This window comes from Oncorhynchus mykiss, chromosome 18 (genome assembly GCF_013265735.2).
Source record: "Oncorhynchus mykiss isolate Arlee chromosome 18, USDA_OmykA_1.1, whole genome shotgun sequence".
NCBI lineage: Eukaryota > Metazoa > Chordata > Actinopteri > Salmoniformes > Salmonidae > Oncorhynchus > Oncorhynchus mykiss.
The window spans coordinates 38,317,613-38,337,874 of NC_048582.1; the positions used below are offsets into that span (position 1 = coordinate 38,317,613).

The 20,262-nt window shown below is 44.6% G+C and overlaps 1 protein-coding gene across 7 annotated transcripts in view; it reads left to right on the top strand.

Annotated features, from left to right (window-relative positions):
* Positions 1–20,262, top strand: part of LOC110496159 (microtubule-actin cross-linking factor 1) — a 273,689-nt gene that overhangs the window by 109,970 nt on the left and 143,457 nt on the right. For 4 of the 7 annotated variants that reach the window (XM_036952697.1, XM_036952700.1, XM_036952701.1 and 1 more), the window contains 4 exons: positions 6,785–6,874; positions 9,686–9,784; positions 10,751–10,828; positions 11,689–11,781. In XM_036952697.1, coding sequence (XP_036808592.1) covers positions 6,785–6,874; positions 9,686–9,784; positions 10,751–10,828; positions 11,689–11,781 — 360 coding nt within the window. The remainder of the gene's footprint in view (positions 1–6,784; positions 6,875–9,685; positions 9,785–10,750; positions 10,829–11,688; positions 11,782–20,262) is intronic. The other 3 variants (XM_036952698.1, XM_036952699.1, XM_036952703.1) reach the window with 1 other exon arrangement.

The following is a 20,262-nucleotide window of genomic DNA, read 5'->3' on the forward strand; positions in this document are numbered from 1 at the left end:
TTTACATAAGTATTCAGACCCTTTACTCAGTACTTTGTTGAAGCACCTTTGGCAGTGATTACAGCCTTGAGTCTTCTTGAGTATGACGCAACAAGCATGGCACACCTGTATTTGGGGAGTTTCTCCCATTCTTCTCTGCAGATCCTCTCAAGTTCTGTCAGGTCGGATGGGAAGCGTCGCTGCACAGCTATTTTCAGGTCTCTCCAGAGATGTTCAAGTCCTGCTCTGGTTGGGCCACTCCAGGACATTCAGAGACTGGTCCCGAAGCCACTCCTGCATTATCTTGGCTGTGTGCTAAGGGTCGTTGTCCTGTTGGAAGGTGAACTTTCGCCCCAGTTAGGTCCTGAGCACTCTGGAGCAGGTTTTCATCATGGATCTCTTTGTACTTTGCTCGATCCTGACTGGTCTCCCAGTCCCTGAAAAACATCCCCACAGCATGATGCTGCCACCACCATGCTTCACCTTAGGGATGGTATTGGCCTCGTGATGAGCGGTGCTTGGTTTCCTCCAGATGTGACACTTGGCATTCAATCCAAAGAGTTCAATCTTGGTTTTATCAGACCCGAGAATCTTGTTTCTCATTGTCTGAGAGTCCTTTAGGTGCCTTTTGGCAAACTCCAAGTGGGCTGTCATTTGCCTTTTACTGAGAAGTGTCTTCCATGTGGCCACTCTACCATAAAGACCTGATTGGTGGAATGCTGCAGAGATGATGGTTGTCCTTCTGAAAGGTTCTCCCATCTCCACAGATGAACTCTGGAGCTCTGTCAGAGTGACCATTAGGTTTTTGGTCATCTCCCTGACCAAGGCCCTTCTCCTCCAATTGCTCAGTTTGTCCGGGCGGTGTGCTCTAGGACGAGTCTTGGTGGTTCCAAACTTCTTCCATCTAAGAATGATGGAGGCCACTGTTCTTAGGGACCTTCAATGCTGCAGAAATGTTTTGGTACCCTTCCCCAGATCTGTGCCTTGACACAATCACGTCTCGGAGCTCTAGGACAATTCCTTCGACCTCATGGCTTGGCTTTTGCTTTGACATGCACTGTCAACTGTGGTACCTTAATATAGACAGAAGGGTGGGTTTTTCCAAATCATGTCCAATCAATTGAATTTACAGTGCCTTGCGAAAGTATTCAGGCCCCCTTGAACTTTGCGACCTTTTGCCACATTTCAGGCTTCAAACATAAAGATATAAAACTGTATTTTTTTGTGAAGAATCAACAACAATTGGGACACAATCATGAAGTGGAATGACATTTATTGGATATTTCAAACTTTTTTAACAAATCAAAAACTGAAAAATTGGGCGTGCAAAATTATTCAGCCCCTTTACTTTCAGTGCAGCAAACTCTCTCCAGAAGTTCAGTGAGGATCTCTGAATGATCCAATGTTGACCTAAATGATTAATGATGATAAATACAATCCACCTGTGTGTAATCAAGTCTCCATATAAATGCACCTGCACTGTGATAGTCTCAGAGGTCCGTTAAAAGCGCAGAGAGCATCATGAAGAACAAGGAACACACCAGGCAGGTCCGAGATACTGTTGTGAAGAAGTTTAAAGCCGGATTTGGATACAAAAAGATTTCCCAAGCTTTAAACATCCCAAGGAGCACTGTGCAAGCGATTTAATATTGAAATGGAAGGAGTATCAGACCACTGCAAATCTACCAAGACCTGGCCGTCCCTCTAAACTTTCAGCTCATACAAGGAGAAGACTGATCAGAGATGCAGCCAAGAGGCCCATGATCACTCTGGATGAACTGCAGAGATCTACAGCTGAGGTGGGAGACTCTGTCCATAGGACAACAATCAGTTGTATATTGCACAAATCTGGCCTTCATGGAAGAGTGGCAAGAAGAAAGACATTTCTTAAAGATATCCATAAAAAGTGTTGTTTAAAGTGATCCACAAGCCACCTGGGAGACACACCAAACATGTGGAAGAAGGTGCTCTGGTCAGATGAAACCAAAATTGAACTTTTTGGCAACAATGCAAAACGTTATGTTTGGCGTAAAAGCAACACAGCTGAACACACCATCCCCACTGTCAAACATGGTGGTTGCAGCATCATGGTTTGGGCCTGCTTTTCTTCAGCAGGGACAGGGAAGATGGTTAAAATTGATGGGAAGATGGAAAACCTGATGGAGTCTGCAAAAGACCTGAGACTGGGACGGAGATTTGTCTTCCAACAAGACAATGATCCAAAACATAAAGCAAAATCTACAATGGAATGGTTCAAAAATAAACATATCCAGGTGTTAGAATGGCCAAGTCAAGGTCCAGACCTGAATCCAATCGAGAATCTGTGGAAAGAACTGAAAACTGCTGTTCACAAATGCTCTCCATCCAACCTCACTGAGCTCGAGCTGTTTTGCAAGGAGCAATGGGAAAAAACTTCAGTCTCTCGATGTGCAAAACTGATAGAGACATACTCCAAGCGACTTACAGCTGTAATAACAGCAAAAGGTGGCGCTACAAAGTATTAACTTAAGGGGGCTGAATCATTTTGCACGCCCAATTTTTCAGTTTTTGATTTGTTAAAAAAGTTTGAAATATCCAATAAATGTCGTTCCACTTCATGATTGTGTCCCACTTGTTGTTGATTCTTCACAAAAAAATACAGTTTTATATCTTTATGTTTGAAGCCTGAAATGTGGCAAAAGGTCGCAAAGTTCAAGGGGGCCGAATACTTTCGCAAGGCACTGTATCACATGTGGACTCCAATCAGGTTGTCGAAACATCTCATGATCAATGTAAACAGGATGCACAGGATGAGTCTTGTAGCAAAAGGTCTGAAAACTTATGTGAATATTTAAGTTATTTTTAATCCATTTGCAAAAAAAAAATGTAATCCATTTCACAATACTTCTGTAATGTAACAAAAATGTGGAAAAAAATCCAGACTAAAGCGATACGTCTTCAGTCTCTTGTAGTCTAGTATGGAATAGAATGAATCATGCATGTTCCTTTTTCTCTTCCTATCAGCCTAGTTCCTCTGTACTGTTGACGTTCCACTCGAGCGCAGGTGTTTACGTAGCACAGAGCTTCATGGCTGTTCAGTAGAGATGCTGACAGAGTACAGGTGACGTGACCCAGTCGCTCCACCTGTTCTTGTGTTTGTCTTGGCTCTCTCTGTTAATCACCCGACTGCACCCATGTTTATAATGCAACCAAATCCTCACATCAGCTGACAGACAGGTGTGGCTGTGGTCGGGGTGTGTGTCGTCATGTGGTCAGGTCGGTGTGTATGGCTGACTCTGGGAGTGTGTTGTACAGATCAAACACACATCCATATAAACACTGCCCTCACTGTGAACTGTGGTTTTCGGGACCTGTGTTGACAGCTTGCCAGGAACACAATGACACAACTAGGGCCTGTTTCCCAAACACAGATTTAACCTAGGACTGTACTATATAAGCATACTAAATGGAGAATCTCCATTGTAAATAGCTTTTCAAATCAGAACTAGGCTTAATCTGTGTCTGGGAAACTGGACCAATACCAGACAACTGGCCCTTAGACACACACATACAGTGGACCAATACCAGACAACTGGCCTTTAGACACACAAATACAGTGGACCAATACCAGACAACTGACCCTTAGCCACACACATACAGTGGACCAATACCAGACAACTGGCCCTTAGACACACAAATACAGTGGACCAATACCAGACAACTGGCCCTTAGACACACAAATACAGTGGACCAATACCAGACAACTGACCCTTAGACACACGCATACAGTGGACCAATACCAGACAACTGGCCCTTAGACACACAAATACAGTGGACCAATACCAGACAACTGACCCTTAGACACACAAATACAGTGGACCAATACCAGACAACTGACCCTTAGACACACAAATACAGTGGACCAATACCAGACAACTGGCCCTTAGACACACACATACAGTGGACCAATACCAGACAACTGGCCCTTAGACACACAAATACAGTGGACCAATACCAGACAACTGACCCTTAGACACACAAATACAGTGGACCAATACCAGACAACTGGCCCTTAGACACACACATACAGTGGACCTATACCAGACAACTGACCCTTAGACACACAAATACAGTGGACCAATACCAGACAAGGCAGGTAGCTGTGGAATTGATTGAATATTGCTTTTTGAATCTGAGAGACAGAGAAATGGTTCCAGTAAATTGAGCGAAGATGACCACACTCTCTCTCTCTCTCTCTCTCTCTCTCTCTCTCTCTCTCTCTCTCTCTCTCTCTCTCTCTCTCTCTCTCTCTCTCTCGCTTCTCTCGCTCCTCTCTCTCGCTCCTCTCTTCTCCTTTCCCTCTCTCGCTCCTCTCTTTCTCATGCGCTCTCCTCTCTCTCTCCCCCCTACTCTGTGTTATCGCACGAGACATCATCATTTCCAGTCAGAAGTGGTAACTACCCCCCTCATGATACACTATATTCCAAAAGTATGTGGACACCTGCTCGTTGAACATCTCATTCCAAAATGTGATTATGTAACCTGTCAGCAACGGGTGTGGCAGAGATAGCCCAATCCACATACACTCTATATATACACAGAAGTATCTGTTATTAAGACTAAATTGCACATCCCCTCTTTTTCATCACACCCTTAGGCCGCGCTTCAACACAGATGGATAGAGGGTGTGAGAGAGGGAGAGAGTGAGAGAAAAAGAGAGATGGAGAGAGGGTGTGAGAGAGGGAGAGAGTGAGAGATGGAGAGAGGGAGAGACTAAAAGAAGGCAGAGGGAGAGAATAAAGGAGAGAGCAGGGCAACAGAAGGATGTGAATAAAGTTTCCAGATGGCTTCTTATCTTGTTTTTTGTAACCTTAAGTGGGATTGGCCTATTGAGATGCACCCAGGGGGAGAGCTGACCATTGAACAACAGAACACAGAGTTTTGGATTCTGAGATTAAAAGGCACAATCCGCCCTCTGCTGGAGGAATGGGGATTTTACGCTGTTGCAGTGAAATGTTGACTTGTTTTTTTTACAGCTTGTGCAGTTTGCTGGACTGCGTTGTGTAATGCGATGTCGCACAGTGGTCCTCAAACATATTTGTGTTGTGAATGTGATCCGTGACGGTTTAAGATCATTCTGGGTGCTGAGGATCAGTCTTGGCCTACCATGACTCTAGCCATAGCACAAGAGGACTCCAGTTTAAATCAAACACTTCACCCCAGCCAATAGAATTTAAGTCCGGTCGGTACACATACACTCCTCAGCCTCAAGCCCCTCCCCTTCAGCTGTCAATCACGCCAAGGTAACTAAACAGCACTGTGGGAGTGTAATCCCCCAGGTCTGTGATAGGGCTGCGTTGACCTGCACCATCATTTCACACGGAGGACTCCTGTCCTCTTTTAAAGACTAACTTTTGTTTCTCTCAGTTTTGTTTTCTATCTCCTAATAACGTTCTTAGGTTATCCGTCACTCAACGCAGACCAAGGATAGAACACAAGCAAGAGTGTCTACGTCTTCTCCTAATCAGTCGCTAGTTCATCTGTCTTCCAGAAACCAAAGTCTATTCAAATGTTATATTGCACTCAACTGCCTCCTTCACTCAGCTTTTTATCTGTTCTCCTCATGTTTATGCATCTCCCTGTCATCCTAATTTCCTGTGTGTGTGTGTGTCTCTCTCGGGTTAGATGTACGTTTAATGCAATTGCGTGGAGGTTGTGGTGGTTCGTGAAGAGTTTTTATTGGGGGGGGGTTAAATGTGGTGTTTTTAGTGTCTGAGGATGTCTCTCTCTCTGCCTTAGGTTAAACCACAAGTCATGGTTAGTAATTAGCCTCTCCTCTCTCTAAATGTCCAGCCTCTCCTCTCTCTAAATGTCCAGCCTCTCCTCTCTCTAAATGTCCAGCCTCTCCTCTCTCTAAATGTCCAGCCTCTCCTCTCTCTAAATGTCCAGCCTCTCCTCTCTCTAAATGTCCAGCCTCTCCTCTCTCTAAATGTCCAGCCTCTCCTCTCTCTAAATGTCCAGCCTCTCCTCTCTCTAAATGTCCAGCCTCTGCTCTCTCTAAATGTCCAGCCTCTGCTCTCTCTAAATGTCCAGCCTCTCTCTCTCTCTAAATGCCCAGCCTCTCTCTCTCTCTCTCTCTCTCTTTTAATTCCTGGTTCTTAGCATTAAGCTACAGTTTTTAGCCTAGACATTGGGAGTCCATCAGCAAGGTCTGAAAAGATGGCCCATTTTCACACAAAAGGTGATGAAATAGGCCTGCCAAAGCTGCAGAGTCGCCGTGCCAACGGTTGTCCCCGGACACCCTGGGCCAAGACGTCACATGGGGTCACAGCCGGAGCACTTGTTTTGTTGTCCTGGAAACTAGGGTCCCTAGCGGCATTGCTTATGTCAACAGTAATTTGTAAACACTGGGATGATATGAACAGGATGAGTACGTAATTAACTCTCCTCTTTTTCTTTCCCTCTCTTTCGCTCTTTTCTCTCCCGCCTCTCTCTCTCTCTGCCTCTCTCTCTCTCTGCCTCTCTCTCTCTCTGCCTCTCTCTCTCTCTGCCTCTCTCTCTCTCTCTGCCTCTCTCTCTCTCTCTGCCTCTCTCTCTCTCTCTGCCTCTCTCTCTCTCTCTGCCTCTCTCTCTCTCTCTGCCTCTCTCTCTCTCTCTGCCTCTCTCTCTCTCTCTGCCTCTCTCTCTCTCTCTGCCTCTCTCTCTCTCTCTGCCTCTCTCTCTCTCTCTGCCTCTCTCTCTCTCTCTGCCTCTCTCTCTCTCTCTGCCTCTCTCTCTGCCTCTCTCTCTGCCTCTCTCTCTGCCTCTCTCTCTGCCTCTCCATCAGGTGAGGAAGCACATCACAGACCTGTACGAGGACCTGAGAGATGGACACAACTTGATCTCCCTCCTGGAGGTCCTCTCTGGAGTCACCCTGGTAAGACACACACAAACTCACCAAGACGCACCCAGTCACAAACCTTCACACCTTGACGACCATCAGTCATGCCCCGGTATACTGTGCCCTGAGACACACCCTGAGACACACCCTCCAGACACCCTGAGACACACCCTCCAGATCTTTAAGTGAACTTGGGTATATTGACACATATCGTTCTCTAATAATGTCAATATTACATTGAGGGACATGCATGTGTCCCTATCTGAACTTTGACTGAAGGCCAATGGGCCCTGGCCAGAGCTAGTGTAGTATGTAGGATGCCATTTCAGATGCAGATAGACTTGTTTGGAGCGCATGATGACTTATTGTAACTCCATGACAGATGGGTGTGTTAACATGATGACTCATTGTAACTCAGTGACAGACGGGTGTGTTAACATGATGACTCATTGTAACTCAGTGACAGATGGGTGTGTTAACATGATGACTCATTGTAACTTGGTGACAGACGGGTGTGTTAACATGATGACTCATTGTAACTCGTGACAGGCGAGTGTATTAACATGATGACTCATTGTAACTCAGTGACAGACGGGTGTGTTAACATGATGACTCATTGTAACTCGTGACAGGCGAGTGTATTAACATGATGACTCATTGTAACTCAGTGACAGACAGGTGTGTTAACATGATGACTCATTGTAACTTGGTGACAGACGGGTGTGTTAACATGATGACTCATTGTAACTCGTGACAGGCGAGTGTATTAACATGATGACTCATTGTAACTCAGTGACAGACAGGTGTATTAACATGATGACTCATTGTAACTCAGTGACAGACGGGTGTATTAACATGACTCATTGTAACTCAGTGACAGATGGGTGTATTAACATGACTCATTGCCCTCTAGTGACTCCCCATCCCGCATGAGGGAGCGTAATCATCGCCTGACATGAATTAGCATAATGCAAGGGACATAAATATTCCTAGAAAATATTCCTATTCTTGAACATCACAAATTTAAATATATTGAGACACAGCTTAGCCTTTTGTTAATCACCCTGTCATCTCAGATTTTCAAAATATGCTTTACAGCCAAAGCTAGACAAGCATTTGTGTAAGTTTATCGATAGCCTAGCATAGCATTTTGACCAGCTAGCAGCAGGTAATTTAGTCACGGAAATCAGAAAAGCAATCAAATTAAATCATTTACCTTTGAAGAACTTTGGATGTTTTCACTCAGGAGACTCCCAGTTAGATAGCAAATGTTCCTTTTTTCCAAAAATATTATTTTTGCAGGCGAAATAGCTCCGTTTGTTCTTCACGTTTGGCTGAGAAATCGCCCGGAAATTGCAGTCACGAAAACCGCAAAAAATATTCCAAATTAGCTCCATAATATCGACAGAAACATGGCAAACGTAGTTTATAATCAATCCTCAAGGTGTTTTTCTAATATCTATTCAATAATATATCCATCAGGACAATTCGTTTTTCAGTAGGACCGATTGAAGTAATCGCTACCTCTGTATTTTACGCGAGAATCTCTCTGGGAGCATCAGGTGACCACTTGCGCAATGTAGCCGCTTACGGGTATTCTTCAACATAAAGGCGTAAAACTACGTCACAATGCTGTAGACACCTTGGGGAATACGTATACAAAGTAATCTGGTTGATAGCCCATTCACTGCTCAATAGGGACGCATTGGAACGCAGAGCTTTCAAAACATGAGGCACTTCCGGATTGGATTTTTCTCAGGCTTTCGCCTGCAACATCAGTTCTGTTATACTCACAGACGATATTTTTACAGTTTTGGAAACTTTAGAGTGTTTTCTATCCTAAGCTGTCAATTATATGCATATTCTAGCATCTTGTCCTGAGAAAATAGCCCGTGTACTACGGGAACGTTTTTTTTCTTCCAAAAATGAAAATACTGCCCCCTAGTCACAACAGATTTTAACATGACTCATTGTAACTCAGTGACAGACGGGTGTGTTAACATGATGACTCATTGTAACTCAGTGACAGACGGGTGTATTAACATGAAAAGACTGACTGGTCCAACTACTGACTCCTTTTACTGTTTGTGAGACGTATTCACCTCACATTTCAATCACTGAGTGCGTTACTGTGAGGGGGGAGAGAGTGCGTTACTGTGAGGGGGGAGAGAGTGCGTTACTGTGAGGGGGGAGAGAGTGCGTTACTGTGAGGGGGGAGAGAGTGTGTTACTGTGAGGGGGGAGAGAGTGCGTTACTGTGAGGGGGGGAGAGTGCGTTTCTTTGAGGGGGGGTAGAGTGCGTTTCTTTGAGGGGGGGAGTGCGTGAGGTGGGGGAGAGGTGTTTCTTTGAGGGGGGAGAGTGTTTCTGTGAGGTGGGGGGAGAGTGTTTCTTTGAGGGGGGGAGAGTGTTTCTTTGAGGGGGGGAGCGTGTTTCTGTGAGGGGGGGAGAGAGTGTTTCTGTGAGGGGGGAGAGTGTTTCTGTGAGGAGCAGGGAGAGTGTGTTACTGAGGGTTGCAGAGTGTGTTACTGAGGGTTGCAGAGTGTGTTACTGAGGGTTGCAGAGTGTGTTGAGGGGGGGAGAGAGTGTGTTACTGTGAGGGGAGGGGGAGAGAGAGTGTGTTACTGTGAGATTGCACTTTACAATTATTATAATAATGTAAAAAAGCATTTTTTTTAAAGCTGGCCTGTTAGCGGGTTACTTTTTGATTTGGCTTTCCTATTGCCCCAGCTGCACTTGTCATTTCCTCCTCCTCTACCTCTCTTTCCTTTGGAACATCACCTCATCCCTCTACACAATTCTTTCATCCTTCTCTCGCTCTCCTCATCCCCCCACCCCTCCGGATGGTAGCAGCTCAAGGGCGTGTCCTCGCTGAGGAGGGTGTGTATGTCCCGAGCCCCCCCGCTCATCTTACTCGGGGGGGAGGACGAGGAGGACGGAGCTCAGGGAGTATGTTTGACCCCCAACCCTCACGCTGATCCTCACCCCATAGACTGTGTTTTCAGACTGCATGCGAGTGGAGTGGTGTGGTGTTATGGATAGGCATTCCAAGACACACATTTACACACACTTTTCTCAACGTTTTCCCATTCAACCACACACATTCTCAGTCACCGTTGCTTGACGTATGTGCAACCATTACACACATGTCACGAAATGATAATCAGACAAAATCTTAAGGTTAAGTAGCATTTCTACGGTCAGCATCTTCTCCCTGACCCTTCCCTTACCTCTCTTGCTCTGCATGGAGTTGTTGGTTTGGCCTGAGTGCTCCTTATAGCTCTGCTATAGTGCTGCTTCAGTACTGCCACTGTTGACTGCAGTATACCTAACCCAGCCCAGCACAGTGTGACACACACACTCCTGCATCTTGCATTTCTAGCTGCTTTGCTGTGTGTGTTGTCAATGATTGTCATGTGTGCCAGCCAGCCAGCCAGCCAGCCAGCCAGTCAGCCAGCCAGCCAGACAAGGATTGTGTGTGTTCGAGAGAGCAGGGAGTGATAAAGTGTGTGTGTCGTGTGTGTGTGTGTGTGCCAGCCAGCCAGCCAAGGATTGTGTGTGTTCGAGAGAGCAGGCAGTGATAAAGTGTGTGTTTTGAGGAAGTATTAGTCTGTTTAAACCAGCATGGTTTGCAGATGTACATGTTCTGGTTTGCAGAATGTTTTTCCCGGGTTGTTTCCTCCTCTGCTGTGAGGATGGGTGTTGGCGTGTGTTTGACAACAGTTGAAGACAGCGCCCTCTAGGATAATGCCATGTCATTACAGCGGCCTGTGCATAGTTTTCCCCGCTCACTGCACTTTGAATTGGGAACGACACTCACCACTTGTATCTCTATCACTGGTCAGAATTGTGACTGTGAGAATATCTACATAAAGCATTTTTAAAATCCTTGATCTTTTCTTTTCTGTTTTTCAGCCCAGGGAAAAGGGTCGCATGCGATTTCACCGGCTCCAGAATGTCCAAATTGCCCTGGACTTTCTCAAACAGAGACAGGTACAACTGACACACACACACACACACACACACACACACACACACACACACGCCACTCTCAACCCACTCAATATCTCAACAGGTACTCATGCTCAGAAATACATATTGACCTGAACTAAGCCAAATTCAACCACATCTGCCTTTTGGGGGAAAAAAAGAAAGGTTTATTTGACCATTTAAAAAAACAAACACAAAAGAAACATACAAAGCACATCCATAAATAAAATAATTGAGGTGGTCTTTCTCTCTCTTTCTCTCTTTCTCTCTTTCTCTCTTTTTCTCTCTCTCCTCCCTTTCCCCCCTTTCTCTCTCTCCCCCCTTTCTCTCTCTCCCCCCTTTCTCTCTCTCTCTCCCCTTTCTCTCTCTCTCTCCTCCCTCTTTCTCTCTCTCCTCCCTCTTTCTCTCTCTCCTCCCTCTCTCTCTCTTTCTCTCTCTCTCTCGCTCGTTCTCTCTCTCTCGCTCCCTCGCTTTCTCTCTCTCACTCTCTCGCTCTCTCTCTTGTCCCAATGTGTCAGCGCTGCATGACTGGGACTACCAGATGACCACAGTCACACCTCAAGCATCTCTAACCAATGCTGCACCTCTGTCTTAGACACCGGCTCTTACTAAACATGGGCTCCATCTCGGTAGCCTCTTTATGTGCACTGATGTGAGAAAGACAGTCGGAATATGGAGGCCAGTCACACCCTTTATTATTTAACGTTACAATAGAGAACAGGAAGTCATGTGGTGACTGGTTAATAACGTGGAGCACATGGGTACCCAACTCCAGTCCCCTTACAGCTTTCTATTCCATGTCAAAGCTTTAATTAGGTTACCACGAGGCCAGGTGTTTAATCCTCCCATTCTACATGTTCCAGGTCAAACTGGTGAACATCCGGAACGATGACATCACAGACGGCAACCCCAAGCTGACACTGGGCCTCATCTGGACCATCATCCTGCACTTCCAGGTCTGTGCTGCTCTATGTCTTCTAGCTCTATGTCGAGGTTGGCCACCCTGCTCTATACGTTGTGCTCTGATGTTGTGTGTGTGTTCACGGCACGCTGACTACTTCCTGCTGGCCTCTGGCCAGGTCCACCTCACGACAGAGGTCTCTAATCTCAAGGGTCTTTCCCTGGTTAAATACATTTTTAAAAAACGACACCACCTCCAAATGAAATGTTATTTGTCACGTGCGCCGAATACAACAGGTGTAGACGTTACAGTGAAATGTTTACTGAAGCGACAGTTTCAAATTGGATCTGTCTTGGCAGGAAAATCGATTTACGACTCGCCGGCCTCATGGCAAGTCAAGATAGCGGTTCAGATAAAATCATCCATCTAATTACCTTGAGTACTTGTAGAAGTCCTGTGGGGGAGGGGTGGCTACTGGGCTTTACACTAGTTTCTTCTACGTATTATAGTGTGTGTGTGTTGATCTCTCAGACGTGTCCTCTGCTGTCATATTGGGTTGCTGGGAGTACCAGGGTTGGCTCAGAGGCTGTGTCTCTCTGTGTGTGTGTGTTGATCTCTCAGACGTGTCCTCTGCTGTCATATTGGGTTGCTGGGAGTACCAGGGTTGGCTCAGAGGCTGTGTCTCTCTGTGTGTGTGTGTTGATCTCTCAGACGTGTCCTCTGCTGTCATATTGGGTTGCTGGGAGTACCAGGGTTGGCTCAGAGGCTGTGTCTCTCTGTGTGTGTGTGTTGATCTCTCAGACGTGTCCTCTGCTGTCATATTGGGTTGCTGGGAGTACCAGGGTTGGCTCAGAGGCTGTGTCTCTCTCTGTGTGTGTGTGTTGATCTCTCAGACGTGTCCTCTGCTGTCATATTGGGTTGCTGGGAGTACCAGGGTTGGCTCAGAGGCTGTGTCTCTCTCTCTGTGTGTGTGTTGATCTCTCAGACGTGTCCTCTGCTGTCATATTGGGTTGCTGGGAGTACCAGGGTTGGCTCAGAGGCTGTGTGTGCGGCAGCTAGTTAGTTCTGTGCCAGGCGCAGACTAGGTTTAGGAGTCTTATAATGTGTCTTGTCAGTGTGGGAGTTTACTTGAGCTGTTGCTTTGTTTGTAGATGTTGTTCCAACCTGCTTGTTGTGGAGACAGTGATGGCTTTAGGGAAGCCTCCTAGGGTTGTGTGTGTATCTGTGAAGACACTAGTAGTAGTGTTTTAAAAGCTTGAGTGGAGTGGCTGTGTGTGTCACATAGTTTTCCTTGGTATGTCCTTGTGCTGCGGTGGAAAATAGCCACCAGGCAGGGCATTGCAGTAGGTCAGGCCATGCTCTAAAACACTGGCACCATAGAGGAGCACACACACGCGCGCGCACACACACAGCTGGCCTCAAGAACCCAGGGGTAAAACAACGATGTTTGGACATGAATCAGTCAAGCGAACCCTACCCTTCCTGCATCCTTGACACAAATCAAAGATCCTCCCAAAAAAAGGAAAGGTTTAGTTGGGGGGGGGGGGGGGGGGGGGGGGGGGGGGGGGTTGAACTTCACTATAAAAGTTTGAAAAATAAATGAGAGCGCCATTTTGGCAAAGCCCTGTATTTTGACAGTTCAGGTACCCACATGTATTATTAGGTTTACAATCACACTTCCCATGAACGACCACCTGGATGTGCTGTGGGCAGAACAGAGCGATTATGATTAAATAACCTCAAGGTGACACTGGCAAGCCGGTTGCCAAGGAGACACGCTGCATGACTACGCAGCCACTTCAATCAGCATGATTCAGCAGAACGGTGTGAGCCCGGAGGAAGGAGAGTAGAGGGAGGGAGGGTGATGCAGTCTGAGGGATAGAGGTAGAGACCCAGCACTGATGGACTGATTGGAGGCTGAAAACTACTGTTGCACTGAAAGAGAAAGACGAGGAGGACATGAGAGAGAAGATGGAAGCGTAGAGCAGTGGGGTTTACGGGTTGCAGCTGAGGATCAATCAAATCATTTTATTTGTCACATGCTTCATCAACAACAGGAGTAGACTAACGGTGAAATGCTTACTTAGGGCCCTTCCCAGCAATGCAGGGAGAAATAATTGAAAAATAGTAACTTGAGGAATAAATACACAATGAGAAATGATAACTTAGTACAGAGATAATTGAGGTAGATATGTGAAGTGCCTTGCAAAAGTATTCAGACCCCTTGGATTTCTTCACATTTTATTACGTTACAAAGTGGGATTCAAATGGATGTATATGTAAAAAAAAAAATGTCAACAATCTACACTAAATACTCGGAAGTGGAAGAAAAATCCTATTTTTTTTTTCAAGATTAATACAAAATTCATAACTACACTGAACAAAAATATAAACACAACATACAACATTTTCAAAGATTTTACTGAGATACACTTCATAAAATGAAATCAGTCAATTTAAATAAATGCACTAATCTATGAATGTCTCATGGCTGGGAATACAGATATGCATCTGTTTGTCACAGATACCTTGAAAAAAAGTTAGGGGCGTGGATCAGAAAACCAGTCAGTATCTGGTGTGACCACCATTTGCCTCCTGCAGTGCGACACATCTGCTTCATGTAGAGTTGATCAGGCGGTTGATTGTGGCTTATGGAACGTTGTCCCAGTCCTCTTCAATGGCTGTGCGAAGTTGCTGGATATTGTCGGGAACTGGAACATGCTGTCGTACACGTCGATCTAGAGCATCCCAAACATGCTCAGGGGGTGATATGTCTGGTGTGTTTGCTGGGCTGAAGGTCCTGGGCTGGTGTGGTTACATGTGGTCTGTGGTTTTGAGGCCGGTTGGACGTTGGAGGCGGCTTATGGTAGAGAAATGAACATTAAATTATCTGGCAACATCGCTGGTGGACATTCCTGCAGTCAGCATGCATTGTGTTTTGTGACAAAACGGCACATTTTAGGGTGGCCTAATTTCCCCCAGCACAAGGTGCACCTGTGTAACAATCATGCTGTTAATACAGCTTCTTGATATGCCACACCTGTCAGTCAGGTGGATGGATTATCTTGGCAAAGGAGAAATGTTCACTAACAGGGATGTAATTTTTTTGTTGTTGAGTGAAATATGCTTTTTGTGCAAATGGAAAATTCCTGGGATATTTTATTTCAGCTCATGAAATATTGGACCGACACTTTACATGTTGCGTTTACATTTTTGTACAGTATAAAATATAGTTAGTACATAAGTATTCAGCCTCTTTGTTTAGGCAAGCCTAAATGAGTTTGGCTTAACAAGGCACATAATAAGTTATATGGACTCACCCTGTGTGAATAATAGTGGTTGACATTATTGTTTTATGACAAACCCTTCACCCAGTCCCTCATACATACAACATCTGTAAGGTCCCTCAATCAAGCACAGATTCAACTACAAAGACCAGGGAGCCTTTTGAAGGCCTCATAAAGAAGGGCAGTGATTGGTAGATGGTTAGAAATAACAAATCAGACATTATATATCTCTTTAGTTATGGTCAAGTTAATAATTATGCTGTGGGTGATTGTATTAAACCACCCAGAACATCAAAGATGCAGTCGTCCTTCTGAACTGAGCAGTAGGACAGGAAGGAAACTGCGTAGGGATGTCACCATGAGGCCATTGGGGATTTTAAAACGGCTACAGAGGTCAATGGCTGTGATGGTAGAAAACTGAGGATGGATCAACAACATGTTCGTGTCTCTACAATAATGACCTAAATGACAGAGTGAAAAGAAGAATACAAATTTACAGAATTAAAATATTTCAAAACATGCATCTGTTATGCAACAAGGTACTACAGTAATAGTGAAAATAAACAAAAAACTGAAAAGGAATGACACTTTTGGGCCTAAATGCAAAGCCTTATGTTTTGTAGCAAATCCAACAAATCACTGAGTAACTGCCTCTTTATTTTCAAGCATAGCGGTGGCTGCATCATGGTACTGGCATGTTTGTCATCGACAAATACTGGGGAGTTTTTCAGGATGAAAAGAAATGGGATGGAGCTAAGCACAGGCAAAGTCCTGCTTCAGTTTGCGTTACACCAGAGACCACGAGAGGAATTAACCTTAAAGAAAGACAGTAACCTACAACACAAGCCCCAAATATTTTCTGGAGTTGCTTATAATGGGCAAATATTGCACAGTCCAGATGTACACAGCTCTTGGAGACTTACCCCAGAAGACTCGCAGCTTTAATCGTTTCTAAAGGTGTTTCTGTATTGACTCAGGGAGCTGAATACATCTAACAACTTTTAGTTAATGCACTTGTATAATTTGTAAAAAAAAAATGTATTCAACATTTTCTTCCACTTTGTCTTCAGAGTATTTTGTGTAGATTGTTGACACAAAAAAAAAGACAATTTGAATCCCACTTTGTAACACCGATAAAATGTGAAGGCACTGTATGTAGGGATAAAGTGACCCGGCAACAGGATCGATAATAAACAGTAACGGCAGCGTAACCCATCCTATATGAACATGTTTTTATTTGTATTATGATATATATATATATATATATATTTACAATAACACAAAATACAAAAACAGCTAAATATTCAGACGAGTACATCAACGTAGACCGCGGTAGTACATGTCAAAATAAACTATGTAAAAAGTCTGAACAGCACATATTATGACCTGGGATTTGCAAGGAGCAGCCATTTTAATTGGTAGTCACAACATGCCATGTTAGAAAGCACATGTTCATTTATTGTAATGATTATGGGAATGGATGTAGGGTTTGGTGTTAGTAGTTAAAATCAGATGTTTGGTTAGAAAGCACTGCATGGCCCGGAAGTGGGGTGTGAGGTCATTCCAGGAAGCTGTCCCCCTAAGGTTCGATTACTGCCAGTAAAATAACGTGTGATTGGAGGAATCTATGTTTTCAGGCCAAAGGAGAATTTGTCATTGGACTATACACTATGTTGTCAGGGGTAGAACCACAGGCCTATGACTCCACACTCTGTCATGCCTAGTTAAGACCAGTTCTTCATATTTCCAAAGACGTGTCATGTCAGCAGAAACGTTCTCTCTGACTGCAGGCTCGACGAGTTGCTATCTCAGCAGTCAACACCGGCCACTTCAACCCAGTTGTAGAGATCCTCGGCCCTGCTCCTGCCCCCAAGGCAGACATATCTGCCAGGTGTCTCTACTTGGTAATTGCATTGCCTTCAGAAAGTGTTCATACCCTCAACTTATTTCACATGTTGTTGTGTTACAGCCTGAATTCAAAACGGATTAAATATATTTTCACAATAGCCCAATATTTTTAGACATTTTTGCTAATGTAAATCCAGGAACGTCTCATTTGCATAAGTATTCACACCCCTTTGCTATGACATTCCAAATTGAGCTCCGATGCATCCAATGTCTTTTTGTTCATCCTTGAGTTGTCACCACCACTTAATTGTAGTCCACCTGTGGCCAACTCTGTTTGGACATGATTTAGAAAGAAACACACCTGTCTATATAAGGTCCCACAGTTGACAGTGCATGTCAGAGCAATGAACTATACCATGAAGTCAAAGGAACTGTCTGTAGATTTCTGAGATAGAATTGTGATGAGGCATATGTCTAGGGAAAGGGTATAAAACTATTTCTAGAGTGTTGAAAGTTTCCTTCATTGGCAAGTGGAAAAAATATGGAACTACCTAGAACTGCCTAGAACTGGCTAGAACTGGCTATCCGATGAGACAAAAATTGAACTCTTTGGCCTGAATGCAAAGCGCTATGTCTGGAGAAAACCAGGCACAGCTCATCACCCGTCTAACACCATCTCTACCGTGGAGCATGGTGGTGGCAGAATTCATGCTATGGAGATGGTTTTCAGTGGCAGGAAGATGGAGGGAACGATGAATGACGCCAAATGCAGGCAAATCCTTTATGAGAACCTGCTTCAGAGAGCAAACGACCTTAGATTGTGGTGAAGATATGCGTTCCAACAGGACAATGACTCCAAGCATACATCCAAATCAATGCTGGAATGCTTCAGAACAAGAATGTGAAAGACCTTGAGTGGCCCAGCCAAAGCCCAGACTTGAATCCCATTGGAAATCTGTGGAAAGACTTGAAGATTGCTGTTCACCGCCCCTCCCCATCTAACTTAACAGAGCTTGAAAAAATCTGCAAGGAAGAATGTGAGAAAATCCCCAAATCCAGATGTGCAAAGCTGATACAGACATACCCAAGACAACGCAAATCTGTAATCACAGCCAAAAGTGCTTCTACAAAGTATTGACTCTGGTGTGAATACTTATGTAAATGACATTTCTGTGTTTCAGAAATTGTATAGCGTTGAAAATGAATAGCGCGTCAGTATTTTTTTGTATATATATTTTTTAAATTTAACTAGGCAAGTCAGTTAACAAATTCTTATTTACAACGACTGCCTTCTAAAAGGCAAAAGGCCTCCTGCGGGGACGGGAGCTGGGATTAAAAATATAGATCCAAAACACACATCACGACAAGAGAGACAACACAACGCTATTTAAAGAGCGACTTAAGACAACATAGCAAGGCAGCAACACATGACATCACAACATGGCAGCAACACAACATGGCAGCAGCACAACATGGCAGCAGCACAACATGGCAGCAACACAACATGGCAGCAGCACAACATGGTAGCAGCACAACATGGCAGCAGCACAACATGGCAGCAGCACAACATGGCAGCAACACAACATGGTAGCAACACAACATGGCAGCAACACAACATGGCAGCAACACAACATGGCAGCAGCACAACATGGTAGCAGCACAACATGGCAGCAACACAACATGGTAGCAACACAACATGGCAGCAACACAACATGGTAGCAGCACAAAACATGGTACAAAGGGCAAGAAGGTAGAGACAACAATACATCACGCAAAGCAGCCACAACTGTCAGTGTCCATGATTGTGTCTTTGAATGAAGAGATGGAGATTAAACTGTCCAGTTTGAGTGTTTGTTGCAGCTCGTTCCAGCCGCTAGCTGCAGCGAACTGAAAAGAGGAGCGACCCAGGGACGTGTGCGCTCTGGGGACCTTTTAATAGAATGTGACTGGCAGAACGGGTGGATATCGCAGATGGGGGGGGATGCCTAAGAGGGTTTTATAGCGGTGCGTGGGTAAAATCAGTGAGAAAGCCAGTAAAAAATGTCACATGACAACCAATGCTGTGATAATTGTGTGGTTTGCTCAATTACCCATTCGTTCATACCCCACTGTATACAGTATGGCCATGACAACAGAAATATCACACACAGTGGCGGAATAAATTCAACTCCTGTACACCTACGTTTTGTTTCCTCACAAAGCCAGAGGGCAACATCTGTCCACAAATCAAATATTGCACGTAAGCAAGTTCATGTTTTCTAGAGTTTACGAAACGACTACTGATTCAGAACCACGGCGTTACCGCAAGTCAGCACAAAGACAACAGGAGCACTGCCTCCGCTCTTCCAGCACCATTTAAACATCATCAAATCAACAGGGCTACATATGCTTAGTTTAATACACTGAAAACAAACGTAAAGATACCAAAAACTGTTTAGTACAATCAATGTCGCTAAATATCATGTGTCTGTCCATGGTACTGATTTGTGTGTGTGTGTGTGTGCGCTAGTAAAACAACAAATGTTGACTCACCCTACTTGTAGACAAGTTAAACGCCAATGCCATCCTCTCTTTTATGTTGGCAAAACGGTCTATGGCTCTGTCATACAGTAAACTTCTAGTTTTTCTTGTCATAGGGTACCAAGCTAAAAATATTACTGCTAGCCTAAGTTCCTCGCATGCTGTACCAGGACAACCCAAAGTTGAGCTTGGCTCAATGCTGATTGGCTAATTATCTTCTCTCTCTTTTTTTTATTTTTTATCAACGGAGGCCAAATTCTTGCTGGAATCAATCAATCAATCAAATTCTACGGCGGCAACATGTTATACTCTTTTTGTCCAGACAGCATCAGATACATGGGCTACACATACTGAGACAGAGGGGCGCTGGTTCCCTCGCTCGGACCATTTCTCCCGTGAGATTCAGCCACTTGCGAATTTATGGAAAATTATGAAAACACAGAGAAATTATTTTGCCAATTGTATTGGTCAAATATTTTGGGAAGCCAGGCTTTGCTTGGCATCCATGCCACTGAGTACTATGTGAATTCAGTAGGCTTACATCTACCCTGATGCAACAGTGGTGCAAGTCTGGCTGCAGTGCCTCACTTTCACCACTAGGGGTCCCCATTTATCCCAGCATCATAGATGACCTGGCACACTAACAATGCTCTCAGCCTACTACACAGCCTCTCACAGGCCCTGACTCTTCCTAAACTGTGGCTGCGTGCGATTGGCTTATCCACTCTGGCCTGGCTCTTTAATTTGTGCTTCTGTAATTCCTCCCCTGAAGAATCTTTTTAATACAAAATACATCAAGACCCAGCTCTGACCTGCTTATGCGAAAGCTCAAATTAGAAAGTGCTACCAAAGCACAAATCTAGGACCAGCTTACCCTATAT